General features: G+C 46.2%; 1 protein-coding gene across 1 annotated transcript in view; it reads right to left on the reverse strand.

The window, feature by feature from the left end:
* The window catches only part of LOC127585427 (uncharacterized), a 127,062-nt gene that overhangs the window by 62,951 nt on the left and 37,887 nt on the right, over positions 1-26,224 (reverse strand). Inside the window, exons 4-6 of the mRNA XM_052042852.1 lie at positions 19,041-19,119; positions 18,778-18,949; positions 14,196-14,643 (exon numbers count right to left, since the gene is read on the reverse strand). Of these exons, the coding sequence (XP_051898812.1) occupies positions 14,196-14,643; positions 18,778-18,949; positions 19,041-19,119 (699 nt within the window). The remainder of the gene's footprint in view (positions 1-14,195; positions 14,644-18,777; positions 18,950-19,040; positions 19,120-26,224) is intronic.

Genomic DNA, 26,224 nt, shown 5'->3' on the forward strand with positions numbered 1-26,224 from the left:
TTCAATATAATGTAACAATACCACACCTCCCCTTAACCTTCACTGCTCTACGAGAATCTCCATATGAATGACATCTCTCAAGTTTGCACACAGTATTACTTCTCCATGCAAAAGTTTGTCAGTGACTCAAAAATTGGTGCTATGCGAGTGGTCTAGACGGTAACATAAAATTGTGATGAGACAAGGCTGCCTGTAAATGTAGGTCATTCATTATGGATCAAAGCCAACAAAAAGTGTCACATTTAAATGGTGTTAAGATGGAACAGTCAGGGCCCAAAGAGGTGCACACAGATCATTAAAATGTCATCAGTAAGGCTAACGGAAAGTTAGTCTTTGCAACTGAAGAGCTGGAAAATAGACAAAGTTTATCTACAGATACACAAGCCCTGACGTTAGATCACATCGTAAGCACTGTGCAGAAAATGGAGCATCACACCTGGGTAGGTACGTGTAGGTTTTCACAGGAATGCGCCACAGATTAACAGAACATTACCGAGGGTTAAATCCTGAGGAAATGTTACATATACTAGAAGCATTCCCTGGAACATATTCGAGTAAAGATTGACTTTTCGGATTTTGAAAGCAAATGGCAGTACAAATAGAAGCTCATTTAGCAGTTAAACAAGTGTAGGGCAAGGGCACAGCACGGGAAATCAGGAAAGAAGTTAGAAAACATCCGGACAAAAATGTGGAACTCCCTCCCACAGGCAGTAAGAGATGCCAGCTCAGGCAGTAAGAGATGCCAGCTCAGACAGTAAGACTGAGGCTGCCAGCCAAGGATATAAAGGGATATACAGCTGAGGTGTATGAAAGAAGTGTGGAAACAAATCAGGCAAGAAATTGAATAGGCCTATATCCCACAGCTTAGTCCTTCATTACATCTGCATCCTATGGTTACTGACCCTCCTGCCAATGGAAACCTTTCCTCCCCATTTACCACCACAACACCATATCTCCCCTTAACCTTCAATGTTCTAAGAGAGAAGACCAGAATCTCCATACAAGTGATATCCTTCAAACTTACACACAATATTATTTATCCTTGCCACCTTTTCTGATCACAGCGCCATGCTGACTCTATGAATGAGTGTGAGGACCAGCCATTGCTTTCCCTACCCTGACCCACACCTTCTTCTCACAGCCCCCCATGAATGGGATTAGGAAGTTACAAATGAGAAAAATCAAAGGAAGAAACTCCCATATTGTTAACATAGTTTGGTGATTGATTGCATTGCACTAACTTCTTCATTTCTTTTAAGATGAGATCATTTTAGCCCAGTGGTTTTTTGTCGGCTCACCAGGGCTCTCCTATCTAACGCATTCCCCCAATTATTTCCCTGCAATCTATACTCTCTCACCCTGACTCTGCTACTGCCCACTTAGGGGTAATTTACAGGAACCAATTAACCTACCATCCTGCACACCTTTGGGATGTGGGAGGAAACCGGAGCACCCAGGGAAACCCATGTGGTTACAGAGAGAGCAGATAGCACTGGAGGTAAGGATAGAATCCAGAGCGGTGGAGTTGTGAAGCCCAGTGGTATCAACACTATAGAACGATAACTTATAGAAAGCGGCCATGCAGGCCATTGCACGTGTGCCGATCCATTCATCCAGCTCCTCTGCCCTTCCACGGCAGCTCTGCAAATGTTTCCCCACACTTTTCTTGTTCCAGTTTTGTTTCGAACGTTGCTGTTGTGTCCCTTCCACTGCCGGTTCAGACAGCGTACTCCATATACAACTCACTACACAAATTTTCTCTTTGTCCCATGCATGGTTCTTTAGGCAATCTGTGCACTCTGGTTACCCATCCTTCTACCAGTTGAAACGGTTCCCCTTTGCTCTCTACCTCAAGTTCATTGACTTTGAACACCTCATTAAATCTCCCCTTAACATTCTCCATGGAATTCGAGCCCTGCTTCTCCGGCCTTCCACTCAAATTTAGTTGCATTTCTGGTACCTGGCTAATTCCCTGAACTGGAGTAACCATGTACACAATGGGACTACAAGAGCAGATCAGAGGCTAGGAACCATGCAGCAAGTAACTCACCAAAGCCTGTCCACTTTCTACAAGGCTCAACTCAGGAGTGTGATGGAACACTCTCTACGTGCCTGGATGAGTGCAACTTCAAGAAGCTCAACACCATACAGGACGTAGCAGCCCGCTTGACAAGTACCCCATCCACAACCATTCACTCACTCCACCACCGATGCACAGTGGCAACAGTTTCTACCATCTACAGGACGCACTGCAGCAACTCACCAGGGCTCCTTAGACAGCACCTTCCAAACCCACAACCTCTACCGGCTAGAAGAAGGACGAGGGCAGCAAAAACGTGGGAACATCACCTCCTAGAAGTTGCCCTCCAAGCCACACACACCATCCTGCCCTGGAAATTTATCGCTGTTCCTTCACTGTCACTGGGTCAAAACCCTGGAACTAACTCCCTAACAACATTGTGGGTATACCCACAACTCAATGATGACACGGTTCAAGAAGGCAGCTCACCACCGTCTTCTCAAAGACAATCAGGGATGGACAACTAACTGCTGGCTCAGCCTGTGAAGCCCACATCCCATGAATGAATAAAACAAAAAACTAGCATGGTGAAGAAGGCAGATGAGATACTTGCTTTCATTAGCTATGGTGTAAAATATACGAGCAGGAATGTCATATAACTTAATAAAACATTGGTTAGGTCACACCCAGAGTACTGTGTGCAGTTGTGGTCACCACACTACAGGAAGGATTGCACTGGAGAGGGTGCAGAGGAGATTCACCAGGATGTTACCTGGGATGGAACATTTCAGAGACTGGATAGGCTGGGTTTGTTTTCTCTGGAATGGAGGAGGCTGAGGGGTGACCTGATGGAGGTATACAAAATTATAGGGGGGGGGTAAATGAAGTGGATTGTAAGAATCATTTTCCCATAGTGTAGAGAAGTGTAGTTGTAGTGTAGTTGGCATGGGCATGGAAAGTAGAAGACCTATTTCTGTGCTGTATGACTTTATGTCCTGCATCTGAATCCAACCCTGTCTGATACGCCTTGACTGCAGTTTCTCTATCAAACCATTAAGTTTAGAAGGTCTTGAGCCAATTCCTGATAACCAGGAGGTTACAGGCAGAAATACAGCCTTAAGTTGGCACATGAATGCCAATCCTAATCAAGTCAGCCACAGAACAGGTAATGGTTGCACTGATGAAACACCAGGCGTTGAGCCTGTGGAACGTTGTTGTAAAGCTATGTTCACCAGGAAGTGTCAATCTCCCCACAAAGGGGCACGTGGATCTACTGACTTGCAACAATTAAGTTAGGAAATGGGGCATGGACAGAAAGAGGCATGAAATTCCCAGAATGGGGAAGAATCCAGAGAAATGGTCCATGGATCCCAGAAACAGGGAAAAAGTTTCTGAGGCTGGGGTGTGGAAGTTTCAATTGGAGGACAGCTGTCTCAAACAAGGCCCAGATTTCCTGGACTGAGGCACACGTCAGACTGGAACTCTCAAAACCAGCATGGATCTCCAGGAATGGGGTGACAACTGTCTGGAATGGTGCCTAGAACAGAACTGTACAGATCGAGGTGTGGCCCTCCTGGAATGGGTCAGGATAGGGCAATAACTTACTGAAATTGGCATGGACCCGTCCCAATGGATCACGGACCTTATGGTACGAGGCATGGATCCACTGGAAGAGGACATGGAACCCACTGGAATTCAACATGGACACTGCAAAAGCTCATGAGATTCTGTAGATGCTGGAATCTGGAGCAACACACACAAAATACTGGAGGAACTCAGCAGGTCAGGCTGCATCTATGGAGGGAAATAAACAGTCAACATTTCAGGACAAGAACCTTCATCGGGACTTCCTTTTTATATGATGTGGATCTCCAAGAGTGGGCTATGAACCTTCTAGAATAGGTGTGGATGCAGTGGAGAAGGAACTATGCTATATTCTTGCAAATCCTTGGAAATAAATCCATAAAATTGGTATACGAACAAAAGCAGAACAGAAATATCCTTAAGAAACATTATTTGCATGAAACATTAATCCACAGATGCCCCCTAGAGCTTTCCCCCAGCAATTTTCTATTTTTATTTCAGATTTCCAGCATCCACAGTACTGTTTTTTTCCTCAAAATGTGAATGAATCTCCCTGAATAGGGCATGGAAGGTTCAAACTGCAGCCTGGACACCTTTGAGTAGAGCATGAATATTCTGGAAGGAGCCACATCACTGATGGAAATAAGGATGCAGCTCTGGAATGGGCAATGTATCTCCAACAGAATCAGAAGTCCACGGTAGTGCAAGAGGTGGTCTGTAGTGTTCCGTTGCTGAGGTAGGGTTAGGGTTGTGCAGGTCAGTTCAAGAGCCTGATGGTTGTAGGAAAGTAGCTGTTCCTGAGCCTGGTGATGTGGGACTTCAGGCTTCTGCTCCCCCTGCCTGATGGTAGCAGTGAGAAGAAGACATGACCCAGATGGTGGGGGTCCTTGATGATAGATGCTGCCTTCTTGAGGCAGCACCTCATGTAGATGTTTTCAATGGTGGGAAGAGCTGTGCCCATGATGGACCAGGCTGTGTCCACTCCTCTGTGCAGCCTCTTGTGTTCTTGTGCATTGGAATTGCCGTACCAAGCCATGATGCAACCAGTCAGGATACTTCCAACAGTGCATCTGAAGAAGCTTGTTGGAGTGTTTGGTGTCATGCCAAATCTCCTTAAGCTTCTAAGAAAGTAGATGTACTGCCATGCCTTCTTTACGATTGCATCAATGTCCTGGGCCCAGGACAGGTCATCTGAGATATTAGCGCCCAGGAATATGAGCTGCTGACTCTCTCCACCTCTGACCCACCAATGAGAACTGGCATGTGGTCTCCCAACTTCCCCTTTCTGAAGTCAACAATTAGTCCTTTGGTTTTGTCGACATCGAGTATGAGGTTGTTATTGCAGCACCGGTCAGCCAGATATTCTATCACCCAATCAGCATTTGGTTTCTCCACTGTAGAGGAGACCACATTGTGAACACTGAACGTAGTTGACTGGATTGGAAGAAGTGCAAGTGAATCACTGCTTCATCTGTAAGGACTGTTTCGATCACTGGATGGCGGGAAGAGAAGAGGTGAAGGAACAAGTGATGCATCTTCTGTGGCTGCACGGGAAAGTGCCATAAGAGGAAGTGGACCAGGAATTCACCAAGAGAATGGTTCCTTCGAGAGGGAAGGGAAGATGTGTCTGTTGGTGGAACCTTACTGGAGCTGGTGACAATTGTGAAGAATGATTCGCTGAATCTGGAGGCTGGAAGGTGGGGACCAAGGAAATTCTATCTTCCTTCTGTCCAGGAGAGGAGGGGGTGAGAGCCAAGGGGCGGGAAATGGATGAGATGCAGTCAAGGGCTCTGTCCACTGTGGTGGTGAGGAAACTACGACTCAGGAAGAAGGAAGACATTTCAGAAGAATCACTGCAGCAAAAATGATGGATTCATTGGAACTAGGAGATTGGAATGGAGGCCTTATAGGAGGCAGGGTGGGAGGAGGTCTAATCAGAGTCTGTGGGCTTGTGGTGGGTGTTGGTGACCACAGAGACGGAGGGATCCAGAAAGGGAAGGGAAGACCACACGTGAAGAGGGGAGCAGGGTGGGAATTGGCAGCAGAAGTGATGTCCTAGAGGAGTGCAGAAGGCAGCACCAATGCAGCTGCTGATTTACCGGATACAGAGATGAGGCAGTGGGCTATATGCAACGCAGAAACAACTGGTCCACATATCCCACAGAAAGGCAGGTATAGTACGGGCCTATGGGAGTTCTCATAGCCACAGCTTTGAGTGGAGTTGAAGGAGATGCTGATCAATATGAACTCAGCCAGGCAAATAAGGGTGGGGGTAAAGGGGAACTGGTTGGGCTTTGCTCAAAGAAGAGGCATGGGTCCCTCTGGCACTCAGGATGTGGGAAGGAGGTGCAGAGGGATTGTTTTTCCAAGGCAAAGATTAGCCACCTGGGAGCAGGGAATTGGAATTGAAGTGCTGAGGGCTGGTGCTGAAAGGATGGAGCCAAGTTAGAAAGAAGTACGTTTCTCTGGCATTTTTTTGTTTTTATTTCAGATTTCCGGCATGTGCAGCCTTTTTTTAATTTCCAACCTACCAACCCACACATCTGTGGGAAACAGGAGAACTCGGGGGAAACCCACACAGTCACAGGAAGAACGTGCAAACTCCACACTGACAACACCAGAGGTCAGGATTGGGCCTGGGTTGCTGGAGCCATGAGGCAGCGGCACTACCTGCTGAGCCACAGTGCCATCACGGAAGCCCCTTTAAACGTCTGAGTTTCACTGCAGTCAGAGTCTGTGGTGGAAGCTGTTGTGCAGCAATAGAACTGTGGCAATGACCACTGAGCGCTATATCATGGGGGGGGGTTCCACAGACGGGCTGGTAGAGTTGGTCACCCATTCCTTTTGGGAAAGGATCCACGCCAAGCTCTGTGCCAGGACAGAGGTAGGATTCTCCATGTTCATTGGCCTCCACCCATCTGTAGACAAGCCCATCACAGTCCACAGCAGCAGAGGTGCTCACCTTCCTCTCACCCCAGCCCCCATTCCCACCCACCAAAGATGCAGATCCTTCCCCTGTTCTAGCCCCCATTCCCACCCACCAAAGATGCAGATCCTTCTCCTGTTCTAGCCCCCATTCCCACCCACCAAAGATGCAGATCCTTCCCCCGTTCTAGCCTCTAACGGATACACATAGTGTCGTTATGCCAGCAACTGCTGGTACAAGACCAACTCAACCTTTTTCTTCCTCCTTCCCTGGCTGGGATAAGCAGGAAACTACCGAGGCTGGGATACTGGATTTGCATCGGCTGTGTTCTGGATCTCACTTCCAGCCAGGTTTTTATTCCTCCCTTTCCTCTCTCCTTATTCATCCCTCTCTACTTACATCTCCTCCAGACAGATCAGTGATGATCAGCAAGCCTTCACCACCCTCTCTCAGCAGGCACCACCACCACATTCACTCATTCAGTCTCTCTTGGTCCCCACCCTGTCACAGACATTCCTTTGGGTTCTCCACCCTTCCCCATTCTCTGCAACTTAAAACATGTTTCACTTCTAACTTTTCCTGCTATTAATGAAAGTTCATCAATCAAACATTAATTTGGTCTCGCTTTCCACAGATACGACTGAGTAGTCGCAGCATTTTCTGTTTTTCTTTGGGAAGGATTCAGTTCTGGATTAGAATCATAGAGAGAAACAGCACAGAAACAGGCCCTTCGGCCCACCAGGTCTGTGCCAACTATCTACCATCCCCCCCCCCCCCCCCCCCCCCCGGGTAATGAACGGGTTCCGTTTTTACAGATGTCTGTGTTGATTTTGTCCAGAAGTCAAAAAATACACAAAAATCACTTGATACAGCAACCATACCTCCACAGTACTGTAATGAATGGCATCACATAAGTCCATTAAGAAAGACCAATTACTGTGGCAAGAGAGAGCGAGAGGGAGAGCGCGAGAAAGAGCAAGAGAGAGAGAGAAAACTAGTTCTGCTGTTCATAGGAATGAATGTATGTATCTACATCTGACTTTTGAGTTTAGTAATACTATGGGAGCTCATTCATATGTCAGGGTGCCCACAAGTCGGGCATTCATAACCCGGAGACAAACTGTATACTAACCCTATTTACCGGAACTTGGTCCATAGACAGTCCTTGGAGCACTACAGCACAGATTCAGTTCCCAGTTCGCCTGGAGGCACAGACCAAGTAGGAGAAGCCACTCACAATATCAGGACTCTGCCTATACATGCAGCCAATGAACAGCTCCAGAAAGCAATCATTAAAGAACAGAAGGAGCTTAACACGTCAGTTGCAGTGCCAAGAAAGGACATTGGTTAATCACACTCTCCAACTCCCATGCCTATTTTCAGTGACTATCCAATTTAATCTTTCCTATCTCATACTTTAAATACCCTCAGGGAAATTATGGCACAATTAATCCCTGCTCCCAAGAGTGAACCTAGCAAAATTCCAGCAACCTTCCCTCAACTTTAAACTCCACATTCTCAAATCCACAGCAACCCCTGGAGGGACGTGGGCCAAATGCAGGAAATTGGGACTAGCTGGGTGGGTACCGTGGTCGGCATGGACTGGTTGGGCCAAAGGGCCTGTATCCGAGCCTATGTAACTGTAACACTATATTCTGCATTGTTTTTCTTTTGACTATCTCAATGTAATTATGTATGGAATGATCTGTCTGGATGGCTTGCAAGGCAAAAGCTATTCACTGTATTTGGGTGCATGCGACAATAATAAACCAATCCAATTCCTTATGCCTCTTTCATGAACCATGTCAATAGTATCACGATTTCACTTCCCCAGGAGTGTCGTGAAGTTGCTGTTTTGGTACATTAGTTGTGTATTAAACTCATAACAAACATCATCTGGTAATTTATAACACTATTAATGAGTAATCCTCTCTTATTCAGAAAGTGGACAACTATAATGATGGAGTCTCATTCCTGCATGCAGTGAATTGTCACTGAATATTTTTTAAATCATATTTGAAAAATAAAGAAATTGCAGACGCTGGAAATCTGAAATTCAACCAAAAATGTTGGAGATATTCAGATCAGGTGGCACCTATGGAGGGGGAACACGAGCCGATGACCTAAACATCTGGGACAGTGGTGAATAACGTGATCTGCAGTGTTTCATCAATGGAGGCTCTGCTGGAGAGGTCAGTGACCTGAACCATTGGCTCTGTCTCTCTCTCCACAGGTGCTGCCTGACCTGCTGAGTGTTTCCAGCATTTCCTGTTTTATTTAAGGTCTTCAGCATCAGCAGTTTGTTTCCTTTTCAATTACGGTTGAATTGACTACCACCTCATGAAAAACTCTGCTCCTCTCTCTGACTGGGTTTCCCTTCGCCTCCTTACCTTGCTGTTCTGACAAGGGAATCTTTGACCATAAACATCAACTCTCTCTCTCCACAGACACTGACTGACCTGCTGACTGTTTTCAACAATGTTGTGCTATTATTTCAAATACAATTTCATGTTTGTCCCTCCTCTCCATGAATCCATCCTTTCTTTCTCTTTCTGATTATACATTGAATTCACTCACTCTAATTTGACCACATTCATTCCACTGCCTCTCTCAATCCTTTCATCTCACTGGTGAAGCAGATTCTGTGGGTTTCCTCCCACATCCTAAAGATGTGCAGCTTGGTAGGTTAATTGGCCACTGTAAATTGCTCCTAGTATGAGTGGTAGAATCTGGGAAGAGTTGCCGATAATGTGGGAGAATAAGTAATGTGATTAGTATAGGATGAGTGTAACTGGGTGGTTGATGGTCGGCATGGACTCAGTGGGCTGAAGGGCCTGTTTCCCTGCTGTACATGTGTATTGTGGAGGGCTGTGGCTGTCATGTGACAACACTGCCTCTACCTGGTCTGAAGACACACCACTGTCATTCAAGGTTTGGCTCCACCTCACCCATCAGTGCACCCTTTAGGCACCTTTGTACTTGGCCTCGGGCCATTGGCCTGTTTGAACTACCTGGGCTGGATCCCCCAGCCCTCTAGCACTATAAAGAGGGCCACATGTGCTTGGTTCTGTCTCTTTTGTCTCTGAGGGATGCCTTGGGGGTAAGCTGTGTACTGTTTAATAGGGTTAGGAGCATCTGCTTCATTCCAGGCAATGGAACCGTGGAATGGCACTGGAGAAATTAGTTAGTATCCCTGGTAGCATAGGGCCGTGCCTGCACTGAGTCAATGGGTGGCGGTTGTCGTATTGTTTTTCCTTGATTGTATGTACCCAGTTCATTGTGTGTGCGGGTGTGTATTTTACCCCTGTTGCAATTCTTCCACGCTTGCTATCACCGGTGTGTGTGTGTGTGTGTGTGTGTGTGTTGCCCCATTACCTTTTCCCCGCATTTGTCTTTGTAAATAAAATCCTTTCTTGCCAGACTGTGTTCAGAGTCCTTTACTTTTGAGACCCTCCGAATCTGTCCTCTCACTCACAACAACATGACTCTGTGATCACATCTTTTGCTATAGTCGCAGATATCCATTGCCGTCATTGTGGCATTACCAATTCACATATCCAGCAGGTTACAAGACAAAACGAAAACTTTTTTCTTTGAGTTGAAATCCAAAAAAAAACTCCAACTCATGAGGCACACCACGAGACATTCTGCTGCAACACACTCTGGGTCATTATGACCAGCTCATTATGCAATGGTTCCTGTGATGTCTAATCCCCTTCCAATTAAACACATAGTTCCTTTTTATGGTACTTAATCACTTCAGCCTCAGCTGTTTCCTTGGGTGGAATAAATCCCATTTATTTGTGGGAGATGGTGAGGGACCAAGATTTTTTAAAAATCTTATCGTATTTACCAAATGACAGATTGGAAAGGCTGCTTAAAAGAAAAAGACAGAATCCTTAGCTCTATTAACAGAGTACAAACACAAGAAAGGTATGTATGAATTTTGTATATATCTTCTCAGATCAGCTAGAACATTTTATGCAGTTCTGATCCTCTCACCTAATGAAGGCTTGGGGAGAGTGCAGAGGAGATTTGCCAGAATGGTAGCTGAATGAGATAGAGAGATCAGAGGAGCTTGTGTTATTCTCCTTAGAGCAAAGTCGGCTAAAGCAACTAAAAATAGAGCCGATCAATGTTATGAACGGATTTGATAGAATAATGAGAATAACCCGTCAAGAGAACAGTCATCAAAGGAAATAAATTTACGGTAATTGGCAAACAAAACAAAAGCTGGATGAGAGACTTTTATTTTACAAAATGATTTGGACAGTCATGTGAAAATGGTGGTGAATAGGGATTCAAGAGTTACACCCACTGGGAAATTGGATGAAGAACCAGCATTAACTAAATGGGCTGAACAGCCACCTTCTGTGCTGCATCTTTCTATGAGTTCTGGTCAATCAATGGCTGAAACTGAGAACTGGGACTCTCTCCGACCCACAACTTTGTGTATTTTGCTAGCTCCTTACTACTGTTGCTCTGTACTGGTAACATATGTTCTTGCTGGTGGCAATACTAGTTTCCTAATAGATAGCTGTCACAATCAGATTAAACCCTCGCCTACCAGGCTGCAGAGAATCAGGAGAGAGATTCAGATCAAAAAGGTGAAATTCCAACTTCAACCTGGAACATACCCACCAGCAGTAACATTAACAGCACCAATTCATGGGTCCCCGTGACTGGGTGATTTAAGATGCATTGTGCAAAGCCCAGTGAGGTCATCAATGCTGTAATGCAATATTAACCCCAAACCCAGACCGTCCGACACCCAACCGTTGAGTGGTGAGGGAGCAGCTGATGGACTGCGAGGGAGGAGGGAGGAGAGAGGAGCTGATGGACCAGGAGTTCCAGGTGAGTTTACAAACTTCCTGCTCCAGCCCAGGAGGAACACCAGTGCTCCATGTTCTCCCCCACCTCCAAAGACCCAAATGCCCCAGAATTTGGATGCAAAGAGCCCCTGCTTACCCACCCCATCCCGTTACTCACTGGTGAGTGTTCCTGCAGCTTCAAGCTGCAGCCAAACCCCAGGGCCGTGTCTGTCCTGATGTCTGAAGGTAGGGTGATGGGGGAATCCCGGAAAGTTCTATCTAAAAAAAAGCCCTGCTACTCAGAATGGCCGAGCTCCAGCTCCTGAGTTTGTTGATTTGTCATCTGTTACTCACTCCCCTACAGCACACACCACCCCTCCACTCCCAAAACAATAAGGACCTGGTTTTTGGAGCGGGGACCTCCCAACATTAATAGCAGGTCTCACATAAGTAGGAAAACCCCCCAGAATAGCATCACCTATTAAATGAAGAGAAAGTTATTAAAACTCAAGAACAGATCTGATAGTGGAAATTTCAAATCTGTGCCTTCAGTGGGATGGTCAGACCAGAGACTCGGCTGTAACCTTTCTTGGGTGCATTAATTAGCAGAATAAAAGGTAAGTAAGTTCCCAGAAGCTAAATTAACAAGTGTGATTTGTTACAATTAGATAAAGGCAAACAAGTTACTGATTACATAATTAACTAAAGCATTTTATAATCTTCTGCACGATGTAAGATATAAGGCACAGAATCAACACCTTCTGTCCAAGGGCTCCATCACTCCACACATGCCTTCCTCAAATCTATTTCATCCAACACTATCTGCATAACATTCCACTCTGCTCCCTCATCTAGGTATCCTTCACATGTCTCCGAGTGATGTGACTCCTTCTGCGAGGGAGGCAGGGAGTCACACATTCTTTCTGTGCTCTGGGTGAATTGTTACAGCACAGGAGGAGGGCTTTTGGCCCATCTCGTCTACACTGGCACCAGGCGGAACAATCCTGTCAGGTCCCACTCTCCATCAGCCCTGCAGATTATTCCCTCTCAAGTACTTACAACATCATTTTGAATTACTGACAAGCACTGAATTCCAGACCATAACTAAGTTCCAAGTTAATGTTTTCCTCGTATTCCCCTTCATCAGTTGCCCGTTTTAAATCTTTGCTCCCTAGTCCTTGAACCATCTGCTATTGGGATCACCTTGCCTCTGTCTACCCTGCCTAACCAATCATGATCTTGTCCAATACACAAAAAGTGCTGGAGGAACTCAGCAGGTCAGGCATGGAGGGAAATAAACAGTTGACGTTTTGGGCCGAGACCCTTCATCAGGAGGGTCTCAGCCCGAAACGTCGACTGTTTATTTCTCTCCACAGATGCTGCCTGACCTGCTGAGTTCCTCCAGCACTTCTTGTGTATTGCTCCAGATTCTAGCGTCTGCAGAAATTTTTGTGTCTCCATGATCTTGTCCACCTTTATCAAGTCTCTTCCCTACCTTCTCTGCTCCAAGGAGAACAATCCCAGCTTCCCCATCCAAAGCTGGAGGTGAAATCTTCATTCTGGGAACCATTCAAGCAAATATTTTCTGCACCCAAATCCCTCCACATCCTTCCCAAATGGATGTAGTTCTCCAGTTGTGGCCCAACCAGCCTTTTATACAGGTTACGTACAACTTCTCAGCTCCTCTGTTTATGAAGCCCAGGATCCCATATTCCATACCACCTGCTCACTCAACGTGCTCTGCCCATTCACCCAGTTCCCTCTGATCCTGTACAACCTTTGGAACAGCACCATTTAAACTACAGTGTCCCTCCCTATTCTTAGCGCTAAACTCCATCAGTTTACATCTATCTATATTAAATTTCGTCTGCCTAATTTGCCCATTCAGTCTGCCGATGTACATCTTCCTGCACACTTATACTACTCTCCTCACTGTTTACCATACTTCCAAGCTTTGTGTCATCTGCAGATTTGGACATTTTACCCTGCAGCCAAGGTCTAAGTCTTATATAAAGTATATAAAACTAAGCACTGATCCTTGAGGCACTCTACCGTCGACCACCTTCCAGTCTGAAACACATTAACTTACCATTGCTTTCTGCTTCAGGGTGGTTCCCATCCACAGCACTACTGAACCTTTAATCTGACGTGCCTCAACTTTGCCAACTAGCCTTCTGAAGTGGGACTTCATCAAACGCCTTCTGAAAATCCAAAGGCAACATCCAATCTGCTCTGTTCATCACCTCTCATCATAAAATTCAATCCCTTCATCACACACAATTTGCACTTAGCCAATACGTGCTGCCTCACTTTCATTCACTCAAACTTTGCCAAGTGCTTATTAATTTTTCCCTAACTATAGTTTCTAAAAACTTTCCCACCACTGATATGAAACCATCATTGCTTGGCATACACTTGTACCTTTTTGGAACAGTGATGCAATGTTTCATAAGACAAGACAAAGGAGCAGAAGTAGGCCATTCGGCCCATCGAGTCTGCTCTACTACCTCACCATGAGCTAAACTATTCCCATCTAATCTCAATTCCCAGCTTTATCCCCATATCCCTTGATACCTTGACTAATTAGATACCTATCAATCTCCTTAAACACCCCCAATGATCGGGCCTCCACAGCTGTATGTGGCAATGAATATTTGCTATTTATTAATCTCTGTCTCACATTTACAACTGGTTTTAGTCTCCCCACAAATGGGACCCTCTCTCTTCTATCCTTTTAACCTCCTCTAATGATCTTAAAGACCACAATCGGGCCACTCTTTGGTCTAAGTGGTTGCACAGTTGCCTGGCATATAAACCACGGCAGACGCTGACCAAACAATGCAATCAGTCTAACCTGCGTTCTTGCCCAAACAAGCGCTCGACCTCCTCGCGCCCGGGACTCCGTGTCCGTGTCCTCTGTCCCAGCTGCTTGTAATCCTGCTCCAACTTCTCTCGGCTGATGATCCTCTTGGGCTTCGGGATGTCCGCCAGTGCCGTGTAGTCCCTGCGGAAGAGCCTGGGCTCCGAGCTGGCCACACTGGCGGCTGTCCCCCAGCTCGACTCCGACTCAAAGGAGCTCTGGGACGACGTCAGCCGGCCAAGGTTGAGCAGGGTCCCTCCTCCGGCGGACGGCCCACACACTGGTGAGGCACTCTGGCCCGCGCTTCGGGTCTCTGCAGTCCGGCGCGCAGCGGGGGACGGGTTGTGGACAGAGTCCGACTTTGCTCGTTCCAAGGAGAAGTATCCACTTTCCACCCGAGGTTTGCGGCCGGTCACTCGCTCTCCACTCACCAGCTCTGGGCCTGCCAGAGACGACAGCACAATCAGTTCTGCTGCCCATCTCACTCCGAGCACCGCACCCATTGCCGGATTCAGTCTGAGGAATCACATGCAGCAACACACAAAATGCTGCAGGAACTGAGCGGGTCAGGCAGCATGTGTGGAGGGAAACGGACAGTCGACATTTCGGGTCGAGACCCTTCATCAGGACTCTGAATCACATTCTTAGCTTCAAGTCCCTCCACACCCTACCAAGCTCTGTAACCTCTTCCAGTCCTATAACACTCCAAGATATCTATGCTCTGACCTCCTGTCCCATCATCCCCCAATTTTAGAGGCTCTCCATTTGGTGCCCTGCCTACAATTGGTGGCTCTAGTCTCTGGAAACTCCACCTTACACTCTCCAACCCCACTCTTCTTTAACACAAGGTGCATTTATAGTGGCCAATTAACCCATCAACCCGTACGTCTTTGGGATGTGGGAGAAAACTGGAACGCTGGGGGAAGCCTATACAGTCACAGAGAGAACATGCAAACTCCACACAGACAGCACCCAAGATCAGGATCGAACCCGGGTCTCTGGGGCTCTGAGGCAGTGGCTCTACCAACTGAGCCACCGTGCTGTCCCCCAAACATGTAAATGATGGCACAGTTGACACCTACTGCCGGCACTTTCTGGTGCACTGTGGGGAAATCCAGGACGCTTCACATGTTCCGAAAGTGCATCTGGTTACATGCACTCGAGCTCAGGGCTTCCGAGTGGGAGCAGCTGCTGGAGTCACTCCAAGGAAAACCACAAGCTGACGATTTCCAGGAGTGCCTATTTCACACGGTCACGTGGTAGCCACAGGGAATTCAGGAGGTATTAAGCAAGGTAATAAGAGGCTTTAGTGCTGAGGGTAATCACACCTCTAGAAAGTGTGGTCTAGACCACATCCATGGCATTACAGGGAAAAAGTGATTGGAAAAGTCAGGCTAGAGTGAAGCACAACTCTAGAAAATCTGAATATCAAACTAACTGGCAAACATTCCCAACACTGTTGCCTTGAGTCCCACATGGTGTGTTACCTCCCTGATATCAGGGTAAGGACATCACTGAGAGGATGCAGAACATTTTGAGTTGGGTAGGGGGAGGACTTTCTAATCTGAGCTCATTGGAACTGACCCAAGGAAGGAGAACAAAAATCTCTACAATAGCATTCACATAATTGCATGACGCTGTATCAACAAAGATGGGGAAAATCAGACATAAATCACAAGATGATGATATAATGAGAAGGAAAACACAAAAACAAGAACAGGGTGTTTAATGCCCTGGGTCTGTCCGGCTGAACTGTGACCTGACTCCACATCCCTGTCACTTCTCTTCATCTCAACACCCTCAGGTTTAAAGTTAACAACGGACCTTCGATCAATTGTGGAAGAGAATTCTAAATTTCCACCATCTCTGAACATGGAAGGATTTTCTAACCTCACTTGGAAAAGGCTGTAGTTTTAACCTGTGCCCTCTGGTCTGCACTTCCAAAGAGCAGAAACAGTTCCTGGATACCTACTCTTAATATAAAAACTTGAATCAATTCTCCTGCTTTCTGCTAAATTCCAGGGAATACAAGTCTAGGTGGTGTAACCTCTTTTAGGATTTAAACTCCAAAGCCCAATTACCAATCCAAGAAATCTATGCTGAACTCCCTTCAGTTTTATCCTTCCTGATATATGGTGCCCAGAACCAAATCCTGGTTTTCCATGCAAGGATCAAACAGGACATTTCATAGTTTAGTGTGCTTTCATTTTTCTCTTATTCTACTTCTAGAGATCCAAGTAGACTTGGAGGTCATTGGACATAATTCATTGCAAGATCATTGACAGGTGCAGAAGATAGTTTTACATTAACGGAATGTTAGGCTTTAGATTTTTTTCCCCTTTATTCCTTTCTCTCAGCACCATTGGCAAAGCCAGCATTTACTGCCCACCATGAATTGCCATTGAGAAGGTGGTGAGCTGACTTCTTAAACTGCTGCAGTCCTATTGGAGAAAGTGCTCCCACAGTATGTTGGGGAGGGAGTTCCAGGACTTAAGTGACAAAGGACAAGGGATATAGTTCCAAGGCAGAAAGGCTCATGAGGGGAATTTGCAAGCGGTGGTGTTCTCATGCACCTACTGTCTTGTCTGTCTTTGGGACACAGGTCACAGTGAGGATATGCAGTTGGAATAGACTAGGTAAGTAATTGCCTTGCATTTTGTAGATGGTAGACACAGGCCAATATGTGATGGTTGCGGACGGAATGAACGTTTAGGCTGGTGGGTGAAGAACCAATCAATGAGGGTACTTTCTTCTGGATTATGCAGAGCTCCTGGATGTCATTGGAGCTGCACTCAACCAGGCAAGTGGAGATAATTCCATCGCGCGAATGAAAATATCAAAAAACTATAGATGCTAGAACTCTGAAATAAGAACAGAAAATGCAGAAAACACTCAGCAGGTCAGGCAGCATCTGTGGAAAGAAAGAGTTAACATTTCAGATCCAGGACACTTCATCAGAACTAAACTGACGAAGGGTCACGGACCTGAAACATTAACTGTTTTTCTTTCCACAGACGCTGCCTGACCTGCTGAGTGTTTTCTGCATTTTCTGTTTCTACTTTAATTTCATCACACTCCTGACCTGTGCCTTCTAGATGATGGAAAAGCTTTGGGGTATTAAGAACTGAACACACACTGCAGGAACCCCACCCTCTGGCCTGCTCTTGTAAACACTGTGTTTATGTAACTGATCTAGTTGAGATTCTGGTCAATAGTTATCTCCACCCAAGTCATTGATGGTGGGGCACTCACTGATGGTAATGTCATTGGTAGTCAAGGGAAGATGGTTCAACTTTCTTGGTGGAGATGATCATTGCCTGGCCCTTTTGTGGCAGGAATGTTGCTTGCTAATTATTAACCCATGTCTGAACATTGTCTAAGTCTTGCTGCATGCAGACATGGCTGCTTCCTTTACTGATGAGTTACAAGTGGAACCGAACAGTGCGTGAACATCCCCATTTTAACCTTATGATGGAAGGAAAGTCGCTGATGAAGCAGCTGAATATGGTTGGGGTTGGGACACTGACTTGAGGTACTCCTGGACCCCTGGGGCAGAGATGATTGACCTCCAACATCTTCCTTCCTGCAAGGTACGACTTCAACCGTCAGAGTATTTCCCCTGATACCCAATGACTTCAGTTTTACCAGGGCTCCTTGATAGCACACAGTCAAATGTTGCCTTGGTATCAAGGGCAGTCACTCTCACCTCACCTCACCACACCACTGGAATTCAGCTCCTTGATCCATGTTGGAATGAAGGCTATGAAGAGCCTAGTGGTCTTGGTGAAACCTAAACTTGGTGAGCAGCACTGCTGATGACACCGTCAATCCCTTAGTTGATGGCTGAGGTTAGACATAAAGTGAACAATCCCCAAGTCTCTTAGGACCTCCACTGCATCCAGGTTTTGACCATTTAGGAAGTGGTCTGGTCAATGCAAATGACCTCATAATTGTCTACTTAGAAATCCATTTGTCCCATTGTTTCCCAATCTCTCAATCACTCTCTCTTTGGAGCTGAACACTGGCATCTGCACAGCACACTGCTCACCAATTTTTATGTAGGCTGCAGTACTGGTGAGTTTCTAATCCATCATCAGACTCATTTGTTAACACAGTGAACACTGCAGTCCCAGCATGGATTCTTGGAGAGCACCATGTCACATCCTGCCCTTCATCTCCTGCTGGTCAGATTCCCAACCAGTTCAATAACTTGCCTTTGATTCCATGAAGTAAGAGTGAGGAAAGACCAAGGAAGGAAAACTATTCAGAAGTATGTGGAACAGTAGGGAGCACTGGTTTCAATATAAGGAAGGAGAGATGAGGAAGAACATGTTCTGAAGTTTGAGGAACCAGGGAAGATATTGATAGAAGCACAGATACAAAAGCATCAAGAGAAGAAAGGAATTTTCATTGATGTGTTGGCAGAAGCTGAGCAAAAGATTGTGGTTTGCAAGGATGTTCTAATTGTGGGGTGCATGGAGTCAGGAATTGAGGAATTCTTCCAACCAGTGGAAACCCTTTTGTTCGGATCCTGTCATCTGTAAGAGACAAAGCTACTTTATCAGCATGTCATTACCCCGTGAGCCCACTGAGTTGCTTCTACTGCGTGACTGGGCCCACACTGAATTCTCGGTGTGCGCGTCCCTGTTCCTGCTCTCCCCCTGCAGCGTGGAGACATTAGACCCCAGTGTCCACTCTCCTCTCAACGAGTGCCCCCTGGTTCCCGCCGTGCTGGATAACTCCGAGATCTGTGGAGTTAGGAAAAATAAACAATTGTTAAAGACAGGGGACGACTCCCTTGCTGCAGGTAGTTGGGATGAGGGCTGGAATGTTGCTTACCCGAGCGGATGAGTCCTCTGCCCATTTCCTGCTGACCTGACTGGTCAGTTGATTGTGCATTCTCGATTCCACCTGCCAGCTTCAAAGCAAAATCCAAAATCAATCACAGCTACACAGAAACTGCAGCAAACCATTCAGCCCTTCTTGAAGGTGATTCAGCACACAGTTCAATCATGGTTAACCTCTACCTCAATGCTTTAGCTGCATAACACTAGCCCCATGACCTGTCAAAACTCTATCGATCTCAGAATGAAAACCCTAACTGACCTTTTAGGGAAAAGGAGTTCTACATCGCACACCCCTTGGTGTGAAGCAATATCTGATTACGTTCTTGTGTGACCTACCTCTTGCTTTAATACTTGGCGCTTGTTCTGGGTTCTCCCACTACAGAAAGAAGATTCTGTAAATTAATTCATTGTATCCTATTATTATTTTAGATCATTCCTCAACCTTCTCAAGCAGGCCTGATATCGGTGAAGTTTTTAGTCTTCCGCAAACTGGTTCCCAGAACTAAATCCAAAACATTTGATTACCTCAACCAAGGCTCTGAACACCTGTGGCATTATCTGTATTCCAGCTTCCCCAAGATTAAACCTCATATTCCAACAATCTTTTTTCCTAGTCAGACAGCTTTCACTGAACCTGTCCATTGACCCCCAAATATCTTTCTTCCTTTGACAGTTCACAACACCGCAACTAGAAAATATCTTCCTCGAGTCCAAAGTGAACCACTTCATGATTCCTTACATTAAACTTTGTTTGCCCTACTCAATCTATCTGCCACTTTGTAATATTCTGCTTCAACCAGTGAATGATGTAGGAGAAGCCCCAAGTGCCTCTATGTCACAATTCAGAAAGAGCGATCCAATTGTCCCACTCCCCTGGCCTCTTTTTATGTAGTGCTGCAACTTCGCAAATTCTTATCAAATTCCAATGCAGCACCACGGAGAAGCTAGTAGAGCAGCTAGCTCATAGCTCTGGAGATCCAGGTTCAGTCCAGTGAACTCCAGTGCCACCTGTGTGGAGCTTGCATGTTCTCTCTGTGATCATATGGGTTTTCTGCGGAGCTCCAGTTTCTTTCCACATCGCAAAGACATGCGGTTGGTAGGTTATTGCCCCTAGACTGAGGAAGCCCCTTTGACCACAGGTGTTTGTTGGTTGGCATGGACCTGTTTCCATGCTGTAATAGCTCTATGACTCTATTTTCCATGACCCTTTCATGAAAAGAATTCCAGACCATAGTACCTAAAGTCTGGTACCTGACCTGAACACGACAGGACCCCTCTCAACGTGTTGGGTTTGGCTCAGGGTGGGGGTACAATCTTCTGGAACACTTTGGATCAGCTCAGATCCTGCCGTGCTGACCCGGCTTGGTACATTAGCAGTCAGTGACTGTGAAAGACACTTGGCCAGACCACAGACAAGGGACAGGAGGGCAATTTGAGTGTCAGTATCACCTTTCCCCACAGGATCAATGGCAGGATGCAATACTTGGCAAAGGAGCAAAATAGAGAACATTACCCAGGCTGGTAGTGTGTTTCCTGGGCATCAGTTTCAAAGGGCATTGGTCCCATGATCATGTGTGACATCTGCCCATGGAGTACGGGCGAGGGACTTCATCCTGGATCGGAGGGCCTTTCTCAGGCATGGATGTCGAGACTGATCCAATGTCAATCCGGTTTTCATATTCCTCAGGTATCTCCAGATCAGGTCGGATGTGCCAAGGTTTAACTCAGGTTTGGACTGACTGCGTTCAGGCTGAGTTGGCATCAGTTTCAGTTTCATCTCCGAGCAACTGTCCAGTAACAACTCACTGTCACCTCACCACAGCCCCGCGCTTCCTGCTCACTGCCTCTTCCAGACTGGGATCACAACAGAAATCAAAGCAGAAGACACACCGGTCTACTGGTGATTTAGCACATGGCATGGTGATAGCTACTGGATGAGACAGCACAGGAGGTGGGCATTTGATCCATCTTTCCAGTGCTGACCCTCAAAGAGCTTTCCCATTTGTCCCTTTCATCAGGGACCAATTTTCCTTTTTAAGGGCAACATTGCACCTCTTTCCACGGCCCTTTCGGCGAATGAACTCCAGATCTTAACAACTAGACAAGCACATACACAGTTAGTAGCAGGAACAGGCCAGGGGCCTCTTGAACCTGCTCCACGATTCAATTAGATCATGGCTGATCTGACTGGAAGCTCACCTCCATATTCCCCTCTCAGTGACCTTACAACTCCTTGCTTAGCAAGAATCTATCTCCTTTTGCCTTAAAAATGTCTCTCCTTCCACCACCCTTTGAGAAAGAGAGTTGTAAAGACTTGCTAGTCTCCAAGAGAAAAAAACTTCACTGCGTCTCTGTCTCAAATAGGTAATCATTTATTTTAAAAGTGACCTCTAGTTCCAGGGTCTCCTACAAGAGGAAACATTCTCTCTACATCCACCCTCAAAACCTTACATTTCAATCAAATCCCCTCTCACCCTCCTACACGTCTGTGATACAGGCCTAGCTGTCCAACCTTTCCTCATAAGACAACCCACTGGAGGTCACAGTCTAATCAATCTAGTAAATCTCTGAACTGCTTCAAACACAATTACAATCTTGCTCCAACAAGGTAACCAATACTGTACATGGTACTCCAAATGTGGTCTAACCACTGCCCTATATCACTAAAGCATAACCTCCCTACTGCTGTAGTTCTCTGTATTTCCTCTGTGGTCCTTTGCCAAGTCTGTGGTTTCTGGTTACTGATCCTTTGGCAAGCAGGAATAAATTCTCCGCATAAACATTATCAAAAATAATGAATCTGAACATAGAACAGCACAGCACAGGAACAGGTCCTTCACAATGTTGTGCTGAACTAATTAAACTAGTAATTAAATGCCTAACTAAACTAATTCCTTCTTACACAATGTCTACATCCCTCCACTCTCCACACATTCATGTGCCTATCTAAGAGCCTCCTAAGTGCCTCTGTCATAACTGCCTCCACTACCACCCCTGGCTGCACATTCCAGGCACCCACCACTCTGTAAAAAAACACTTGCTCCACACAACTCCTTTTAAACTTACCTCCGCTCACCTTAAATGCATGCCCTCTGGTATTAGACTCTTCAATCCTGGCAAAAAGATACCGGCTGTCTACTCTATCTATGCCTCTTACAATTTTTATAAACTTCTCCCCTCAGCCTCCACCGCTCCAGAGAAAACAACCCTAGTTTGTCCAATCTCTCCTTATAGAACATACAATATAATCCAGGCAGCATCCTGGTAAACCTCTTCTGCACCCTCTCCAGAGCCTCCACGTCCTATAATGGGGTGACCAGAATTGAATGCAATACTCAAGATGCAGCCTAACCAGGTTTTATGAAGCTGCAACGTAACTTCCCGATTCTTGAACTCAATGCCTCGACTGATAAAGGCAAGCACGCCATACGCTTTCTTTATCACCATATCAACCTGCGCAGCCATTTTCAGGGAGCTATGGACTTGGACACCAAGATCCCTCTGTACATCAACACTGTTAAAGGTCCATTACTGTGTATTGTCCCTTTACATTTGATCTCCCAAAGTGCAACACCCCATACTTGGCCAATTTAAACTCCATCTATAGCAAACCTTCTCTGCTCAAAAGGGAAACCCAGTCAGAAGTATACCCCTGCTCCCTACCAACAATTCTGGGGCTTCATGAACCCAGAAGAACAAAGATTACAGAGTCCAATTTAACCCTAAATAATCCAAATAAAAACCAGATACATAGTCATGAGAACTGAACTGCATCACTTTTTAAACAAAACAGGAAATGCTGTAAATAATCAATGGTTCAGGCACCTTGTGGGAAGAAAGAAACAAACTTGACAATGAGGGTGGGAGAGGGGGAAGGAGAGAGAGAACACAAAGGTCTGTGATACAGGGCAGAAGATTAAATGACACAAGGGATGAACGATCAGGGAGAGAGAGGGAGGCAAAGACAGTCGGTGGGTTTGGAGGAGGTGCAGTAAATCTGAAGTAATCAGCAGAGAAAAACAAATGCATTGTCCTCATTCGCCTTCTCACTGCCTCGGTAAAGCAGCCAGCATAATCAAAGACCCCACCCACCCCGGCCAGTCTCTCTTCTCCCCTCTCCCATCGGACAGAAGATACAAAAGCCTGAAAGCACGTACCACCAGGCTCAAGGACAGCTTCTATCCCGCTGTTATAAGACTATTGAACGGTTCCCTCTAAAATGGACTTTTGACCTCACAATCTACCTCGTTATGGCCTTGCACCTTATTGTCTACCTGCACTGCACTTTCTTTGTAGCTGTTACACTTTATTCTGCATTCTGTTATTGTTTCACCTTGTTCTACCTCAATGCACTATGCAATGAATTGATCTGTATGAAAAGTATGCAAGACAAGTTTTTCCACTGTGCCTTGGTACATGTGACGATAATAAACCGATTTACCAATTCCTCCCCTTCAGCCTGATGCTTGGACTCATTCATGGATCCAGAGAAACCACACACTCATCAGGAAAACCACTGGTGATTCTTCTTGTATGACCTCCGCAGCAGGGCATGCACCACGAGGTCACATCACAATCAACCCTAATTCTCCCTCTGAAATCCAGAGGTGTCCACCTCCAGCAGTGCAGCGGTGAGAGCAGGTCAGCACAGATTGATACAGAGTCCCAGTAAGAAGGAAGACAATGCAATTACTTCAAATAGGTTAAATGAGCAATATCAGCAATATTACTGCACTGGCAAGCAATTACTTTCAGCCCTGCAATAGGGTGCTATTAGAATGCAGCTGTGAATTAGAAACCATGTCAAACCCTGAAGCAGGGTGGTCCACAGCACCAAGCCTGCAGCTAACTGAACCCGGAGCATGGATCAAGCACAAGACTGGAGCCTGGATCAGGCATAAGACCTGGAGCACAGACCAAGCTCCTAGCCCAAAGTGTGGATCAAGCTTCAAACCTGGAATTACTATGCATGACTTAGCACCTCACTAGTCTAGGAATTTGATTGCCAGGTCTGTACAATGTGTGGGAGGTACAACATCCCAGGGTTTCTCATACAGGAAATCCATGACACACCTCGTGCAATGAGTTGAATGTTTAAGCAGTGCCAATCCTGCTATCATCCACATTACTACATGTTACTGGGGAGTAATTTCAGGAATCCCTCATATAAATTTGTGTAGTTCCCTCATGTAAATTCCCTTGCATAGTTCACTGAAAGCAGCGTCACAGGTAGATAGGGTGGTGAAGAAGGCATTTGGCACACTGGCCTTCATCAGTCAGGGCAGTTATACAAGACGTTGGTGAGGCCACACTTGGAGTATTGTGTATCGTTTTGGTTACCCTGTTATAGGAAAGATGTTATTAAACTAGAAAGAGTGCAGAAAAGATTTAACAGGATGTTGCCTGGACTTGGAGACCTGAGTTACAAGGAGAGGTTGCATAGACTAGGACTTTACTCCCTGGAACATAGAAGTCTGAGGGGTAACTTGATAGAGGTCATGAGGGGCATAGACAGGGTGAAAGCACCTAGTATTTTTCCCAAGGAGGGACTACTAAAAACAAGAGGGCATAGGTTTAAGATCAGAGGCGAGAGATTTAAAAGGTACATCAGGGACGGCTTCTTCACGCAAAGGGTGGTGTGTATTCAGAATAAGCTGCCAGAAATAGTGGTTGAGATGGGCATATTAGCAACACATAAAAGCCGTCTAGATAAGTACATGGGTAGGAGAGGTTTAGAGGGCTGTGGGCCAAAGGCGGGCAGATGGGACTAGCTCGCTGGGCAACACAGTCAGCATGGACAAGTTGGGCCAAAGGGTCTGTTTTCACACTGTACTACTATATTTCTATAAACGGTGTTGCTTGAAGTTGCGTTTGCACCTTGTAAGGAGGCAGTACTCGCTGCCTAGAACCACTGCACAACTTGGGGAGTGTTCATTGCTAAGACTGAGACCAGACACTGGGGCAGGTCCACTGTCTCTCTGTTATTGCTTTGGATATACTGGTGAGATAGACTCAAGTCCAGGAAGCCCTCCAGATCCAAAATGAACACCACTGGGAGACCAATGCCAGGAGTAAACAATCCAAGGACCATTACTGGCCAGAAGTTTAATGATCACATAGGTCTGGTCAAGGTCAGTTAACAAACCTCATCCTCTGCTGTACTTACATACTGCTCAATGTGCAATACCGTCAATGTATGACCTTTGACAATTACCACTTCTAACCCACATTCTGATGTCCCACCGCACATTCAGACACTTGATGCTTCCTCACAGTTTATTGTCAGCTATCCAATCACGACAGGCACATCCCAATTTCTTTCCCTTGTTTGCAGGAGAAGGGTGATGCACCCGAACACCAGCAGGTCCCATCCCAGACATTGGGTAAATCATTCCGGACACTCGGAAAGCCTCCAGAATGAGAACCACCATCCAAAAACAAAGCCCTGCAGATAATGAAAATCTGAAATCAAACAGGGGGTAATTCTGGAAATACCCAGCAGGGCAGGCAGCATCCATGAAAAGAGAAACGTGCTTAACATTTCAGGATGAACACCTGGCACCACCTGCCTCTCCTTTTTCTTTGTCTGCCTCCATCTATCACCCACCTGCCTCTGTCTCTCAACTCCACCCCTCCCCGCCCCCTACCTGGCTCAATCTACCCATCATCCTTCACCCCTCCTCAGTCCACCTCAGGCACAACAGTCTGTGTCTGGAGCACAGAGTCATCAGCACAGAAACAGAGTCCGCACGGACCAGCAAACAGCCATTTACACCAATCCTACACTCATCCCATTTTATTCTCCCCACATTCTCATCAACTCCCCCCAGATTCTACCCCTCAACGACACACTAGGGCCAATTTATAGAGAACAATTAACCTATCAACCTACATGTCTTTGGGATGTGGGAGGAAACTGCAGCACCTGTAAAAACCCACACAGTCACAGGGAGAACGTGCAAACTCCACACCGGAGGTCAGGATTGAACCTGGGTCACTGGGGCTGTGAGGCAGGAGCTCTACCAGCTGTGCCACTGTGCCAACCCAGACCTCAGCTTTGGACACACTGCTCCTCACATGAGTGGAGACCAAGACAGTGCTTTCAGAAGACCCTTGGGGATTAGACCTCTAGGCCAGAGCCCTACTTCTGGCCTCTTTTGGATTGACACCTCAGGC

Source organism: Pristis pectinata, chromosome 33 (genome assembly GCF_009764475.1).
Source record: "Pristis pectinata isolate sPriPec2 chromosome 33, sPriPec2.1.pri, whole genome shotgun sequence".
NCBI classification, from domain to species: Eukaryota; Metazoa; Chordata; class Chondrichthyes; order Rhinopristiformes; family Pristidae; genus Pristis; species Pristis pectinata.